Source organism: Populus alba, chromosome 7, assembly GCF_005239225.2.
Source record: "Populus alba chromosome 7, ASM523922v2, whole genome shotgun sequence".
NCBI classification, from domain to species: Eukaryota; Viridiplantae; Streptophyta; class Magnoliopsida; order Malpighiales; family Salicaceae; genus Populus; species Populus alba.
This window is the reverse complement of record NC_133290.1, coordinates 10,866,603-10,873,112: the sequence shown is the minus strand read 5'-3', so window position 1 is coordinate 10,873,112 and position 6,510 is coordinate 10,866,603. Positions and strand designations below refer to the sequence as shown.

At 39.4% G+C, this 6,510-nt stretch overlaps 1 protein-coding gene across 1 annotated transcript; it reads left to right on the top strand.

The window, feature by feature from the left end:
- The first annotated feature begins 508 nt into the window (after positions 1-508).
- Positions 509-5,164, top strand: LOC140955770 (uncharacterized). The gene is made up of 9 exons (XM_073410334.1): positions 509-1,559; positions 1,727-1,926; positions 2,095-2,254; positions 2,339-2,486; positions 3,323-3,673; positions 3,764-3,838; positions 4,108-4,206; positions 4,394-4,711; positions 4,795-5,164. The coding sequence occupies exons 1-9, from the start codon at positions 509-511 to the stop codon at positions 5,162-5,164; spliced, it is 2,772 nt and encodes a 923-aa protein (XP_073266435.1).
- Positions 5,165-6,510: the final 1,346 nt, after the last annotated feature.

Below are 6,510 nucleotides of genomic sequence, written 5' to 3'. Positions count from 1 at the left end.
CACCATTGTTACTTTGTAAAGTTTTAATTCGACAAGAGAATTTATTTTTAACAAATTTATGAAATTAATGGAAAATGGCATAGAAAATCAAATTTTAACTTCATAGGTGAAGCCATGTGAACCAAGAATGGGTCATTATTATGGAATGTTTATTATGTATATTTATATTTATCATGTATTTACTTTATATAGGATTCTGATCATGTGTAGTATATTACATGGTTAGTACTATGTACAACCCTAAACCTATATATATATATATATATATAATATATATATATATATATATATATATATATATATATATATATTACATGAGGGAGGGCTGATTCATTCAATCACAGCCTCCAGAATATACTCCAAACACGTCTTCTCCCTTAACTTCAACTTGGTATCAGAGCAATATATTTTTCATCTACAACCCGCGCCTCCCCTTCTCCTTTTAGTGTTCTGTTTCTAGTGTTCTGTTTTTTCTGCAGTATTTACAACCAGCTAGCACTCCTCAATCATGGATCCTACTGCACTTCAATCTGCTCCTCTCCAATCTGCTGCTACTCTCACAACAAACACGCAATCTGCTCTTCCTGCAAATTCTCCAACATTGCAATCTACGTCAGGTTTTTCAATGACACCTCCACCTGGATTTTTTACGCCATCATCTGTTCATTCACTTGGATGTAGTTTTCCTCTAACAATGGCAGCAATACCTTCCTCTGCACTAACTATTTTGACACATTCCGGACTTCGTTCTGCTGCATCAATTGTTCCCACAACACATCTTCATGGTGCTGCGGTAGTCCCTCTCTCAAATACTCATCAGGTTATCTCCTTGAAATTGACCAACAATAACTACCTATACTGGAGAATGCAAATGAAACCATATTTGTTGGGTCAGGGTGTGTATGCTTTTGTTGACGGGTCTTATCCTTGTCCTGCACTCTATGTTGCTACCACCGAGACAGCAGCTCCTGCTATCAATTCATTCTTCCTTTCATGGAAGCAACAAGACCAATTAATTATGAGTGCTCTCCTCTCTTCTTTATCTACTGAAATTCTACATCTTGTGGTTGACTGTCACACATCTTATAGCATCTGGCAGACACTTGAAAAATCTTTTGCCTCCCCGTCACATTCAAGGATTATGCAATTACATGGTTCCTTTCAGGATTTGCGTCAGGGGGATGATTCAGCTAACATTTATTTGCAGCGAGCTAAGGTCCTATTTGATGAGTTGGTTGCCGTTGGTCAGCCTCTTTTCTTAGAAGATTTTAATCTTTATGTATTTCGGGGCTTACCCAGTGATTTCAAAGATTTAGTGACCAGTTTGTCTACACGGGCAGACCCTTTATCATACTCTGATCTTCATAGTTACTTGCTCACTCATGAATACCTTAATAAGAGCTCCCTTCAATCCACTCTTGGCTCCCCTATGACAGCACCTCTGCTGCCCACACCTTCACATCCCACGGCTTCAGCATTCTTAGCCCAGCGTAGTGGTTTCGGTGGGTCTTCTGACCATTCCTATCGTGGGCGTGGGCGTCACCGAGATGGATGGAGAGGTTACCGTAGTGGAACCCATGACACCTCTGGATCTGGATGGCAGTAAACATCTGGGTTCGGTTTTCAGCAAGGTTCTCGCGAGTCTAGGACTAGTTGGCAGCGACACTCTTGTGGATCCAATAATAGTTTTCGAAATGTCAATTGTGTTATGATTTTGGGCATTCAGCAAAATACTGCTCTCAATTCACTTCACAGCATCTACAGGCTACCGCTAACTTGGCATTTCAAAATTCTCAGCTCACCTTTGCAGGTCGGTTTCCTAATACGAGTGCTAATCAACATGTGACACCGGACCTTTCCAGTATGACGAGTTCAGAGCCCTATACTGGTAGTGATCAATTGCATGTCGGGGATGGTAATGGACTTGTTATATCATATATTGCTCATTCTAAACTTTATACTCCCAAACACACTTTTACCCTATCAAATGTTCTGCATGTCCCACATATTAAAAAACCATTATTGTATGTTCATAAATTTTGCATTGAGAATAATGTATTTTTTGAATTTCATTCATCTGTGTTTTATGTTAAGGATCTAATAACCAAGGAGGTGCTCTTTTCCGGTCAGAGTAGGGATGGTCTATATGTATTATCCGAGTCTTCTGCAACATCCATACCTGAAGCTTTCCTATCTACATTTGTGTCCTCCACTGCTGATGTTTGGCATCGTCACCTTGGGCATCCTAGCTCTCGTATTTTAGGGTCTCTAGTATCAAATAATAAAGTTGCATGTACTTCAAGAGTGTTTAATTTTAGTTGTTCATCTTGTCCTTTAGGCAAAGCATCGCGTCTGTCGTTAGGCTTTACTGGTCATAAAACTTGTGCTCCTCTTGAGCTTGTTTTCAATGATGTTTGGGGACCTTCTCCTATGTTATCTACTGACGGTTATCGGTATTTTGTGATTTTTATGGATGCCTATACTAAGTATGTCTGGTTCTTTCCTTTAGCAGCTAAATCTGACGTGTTTAAAATTTTTCTTCAATTTCAAGCCCTTGTTGAACGAAAATTCGACACCAAAATTAAATTCGTTCAAACAGATTGGGGTGGTGAATATAGGAAATTAAACACATATTTTAAAACCATTGGAATCCATCATCGTTTAATCTGTCCCACACACATGAACAAAATGGTACTGTTGAGCGTCGTCATCGTCACATTGTTGAAACTGGCTTTACGCTACTTGGTCAGTGTAAGGCTCCATTAAAATTTTGGAGTTATGCTTTTGACACGGCTGTTTATCTCATAAATTGTATCCCTACTGCTGTTTTAAATGGTTATACCCCTTTTGAACGTTTGCTTAAATCTTCTCCTAATTACAGTTTTTCTCGTATTTTTGGGTGTTTATGTTTTCCTTTTCTTCGTCCCTATAATCGACATAAACTAGATTTTTGGTCAACACCGTGTGTGTTTCTTGGCTATAGTTCCTCTCATTTGGGTTATCGTTATTTTGATTTGTTAACATCTCGTATGTATATTGCACGGCATGTTAAATTTCATGAAAATACATTTCCCTTTGCATGTTTTGAACAGACAAACGTCCTTGCCTTCTTCATCTCTACAAACAGCACTCCCAGCCTTAACTCTTTTTCCTACACTTATGACCACTCCATCTACCCCATCTCTGCCACTTTCTCCAACACTGCTTATAGGGTTGTTGCCTCACCTCCTTCACCCTGTCCCGGTGAGTAAACAATCCCTCTGCTTCATCTCCACTTTATTATGCTACTGATCACTCTCCAAGTATGGTTTCTGTTCTTTAGGTACGGTGATCCACTGTCAGTAGACTCCTCTCCGGTTGTGTCCCCATCTCGGTCTCCTAGTAGTCTCACATCGGGTCCTTCCTCTGGCTTATCTCCTGGCTTGCATTTAGTAGTGGATTTATCTAACTTTGATCTTCAGCAGGTTTCTCAGAATCCATCCCTTCTACCAATTAACTCCTCTCGTAGCCACCACATAACACTTCGTCCACGCCAACCAAAACAGGCGCATCTTAGTGTGTCTCAGTCCTCTTCTCCCGTGCGTTCTGCTCAGTCCCCTGCTTCCATGTGCTCTATATTTCCTGAGCATGAACCCCTCACGTTTAAAGACACCACTCAGCACTCGGCATGGCAGTAAGCTATACAAGATGAGATTCGGGCTCTGCAATCAAATGGTACGTTGACTTTAGTTCCTTATTATTCCTCTATGAATGTTGTTGGTAGTCGCTGGGTCTATAAAATCAAGCGGCGAGCGGATGGTAGTATTGACATGTATAAAGCCCGTCTTGTTGCCAGAGGGTTCACTCAAAGAAGGAATATACTATTCTGAGACTTTCAGTCCGTTGTTAAGCTTGTAACTGTGAGGTTAGTACTTACCATTGATGTGTTCCCGTGGGTGGTTTATTCATCAACTTGATGTTCACAATGCTTTCTTGAATGGGATCCTTCTAGAAGAGGTGTATATGAGCAACCACCTGGTTTTTCTCACCCTACTCTACCATCTCATATTTGTCACCTGCATAAGTCTATCTATGGTTTAAAATAGGCTCCCCGGGCGTGGTATACAGACTCAGTGATTATCTCATTTCTCTTGGTTTTCGTGCCTCTAATGCTGATCCTTCTCTATTTATTTACTCTGATGGCTATGATCTCATTTACTTGCTTGTGTATGTGGATGACCTTCTTCTACTGGGAACAATTCCACTCTGCTGCGTCACTTGATTACCTTACTGAATTCAGAATTCAAAATCAGGGATTTAGGCTCTGTGCATTATTTTTTGGGAATTGAAGTCACCAAGACTGCCATGGGACTTATGCTCTCACAACATAAATATTACTCTCGATATCATTCAGAGAGCTGGGTATGTCTTCGTGTAAAGTTGTTGATACGCTTGCTTCATCCTCTTCTAAGCTATTGTTGTCCTCGGATACTCAGTATTTTGATCCTACTCGTACCGACAGATTGTTGGTGCTTTGCAGTATCTCACTTTCACTCGCCTGGATATTTGTTATACTGTTAATAAAGTATGTCAGTTTATGCACTCGTCTACCGATGGTCATTGGTCCCTTCTCAAAAGAATTGTCTGGTATCTTCAAGGAACGTCATCTTATGGTCTACACATCACTCGAGGTTCCTCTTTTTCCTTACATGGTTTTATGGATGTTGATTGGGTTGGTAGTCTTGATGACAGAAAATCCCACCAGTGGCTACTTGATATATCTTGGCCGAACACCTATTTCTTGGAAGTCTGAAGAAAAAAACGCACAGTGGCTCATTCATCGACTGAAGCAGAATATAAGGCTCTTACAGATGGTACTACTGAGATTTTATGGATTCGGGCTCTGTTATCTGATCTTCATTTCTCCTCTGCTCCTACAACTATCCTTTGGTGTGATAATTTGGGTGCTACCTACTTGTCTGTCAATCCTATCTTTCATGCTCGCACTAAGCATGTTGAAGTAGATTATCACTTCGTTCGTGATCGAGTTGCTAAAAAGGACATTGAGGTTCAGTTCATCTCCTTCAAGGATCAGCTTGCTAAAGTTCTTATCAAACCTCTTCCTCATGCGTCCTTCACTTATTTTCGATCCAAGCTTCATATGGATTCTCCTCCTTCAGCTTGAGGGGGCATATTATGGAATGTTTATTATGTATATTTAATATTTATCATGTATTTACTTTATATAGGATTCTGATCATGTGTAGTATACTACATGGTTAGTTACTATGTACAACCCTAAACCTATATATATATATTACATGAGGGGGAGGGCTGATTCATTCAATCACAACCTCCAGAAATATATTCCAAACATGTCTTCTCCCTTAACTTCAACTGGTCATCAATAAAGAAAACGTAGTATGAAAAAACTCATTATTGGTTTTTACTAGAGAAAGACCCTACATATCAAAGTGTACATGACAAGACCCAAATAATAATATTAGAACGACTAGCATTTGTTGAAAGCAGGAGCTTATGGTTGTTGACAAGAAGATATGTAGAACAAAAGGAAGAATTGGGTAGTATTGATGTGAAAATGAAGCTATCGTTTTTTATTTAATAGAGAGATAACATAATGATGGACATGCCCAAGATATGCATGTCACAAATCATGGGATGCCTTAAAGGCATATTTTATCGAGGATATAAATAAAAGAAGTATTGCCATGCTCTATTACATAGAGGCCGCTATCATGTTTTTTTAGTTGCCACCATCTTTCATGTGATACGATTCTGAACAACAAAGGAAGAATCAATAAAAATAACTTTATAAAAGGAAATCAAAAGTTTGCTTGCTGATGGATAATGAATTTTAGGTGAGACAAGGAACGACTAAAACATCAAGTGAAGGCAAATTAGAAAAAATGAGAAGAGCCATTGCGCGTGATAAGTAAGGAGGCCTCATTTTAACAACATTGTATTTACCACCATATTGTTCAGAATAGTTCAGGGATGTCGCATTTGGTATCATCTGAGCAGAGGCACTAGTGTCAAAATACCAATCAGAAAGGGAAAAAACCATCAGTTCAGGAACAAGAACTTTGGAAAGCTTCATCAGGTGTGTAGAAGGATATGACCTACTATAGTGATTCTTGTACATATCAGTAGTGTGACACTAGTTTTTGTAAATTTGGCCATTTTGAATTGTAGGGAAGTCAATTGCAACTAGAAAGAGTAGAGTGATGACTGTTGTTAATTACTAGTGAGATAATGTCCTGATATGCCATGAGAACCACTGCGAGGGCGACATTTTTTAGGACCGATGTCCATGACTTGATGAGTTACGTGTTGCTATAAAGTTGTAGAAGAGAAAGAGTTAGATTCCAATGATTTTTTGGAAAATGTCATAAATCTCATCCAATGGAACTGGATCATGGAAAGGAGGCAGCGAGAAAAACGCCACTGCATGGAGGGGGAAACCAGAAAACTCAGTGCCAAGGCCATAGAGAAATCAATGGGATTTCTCAG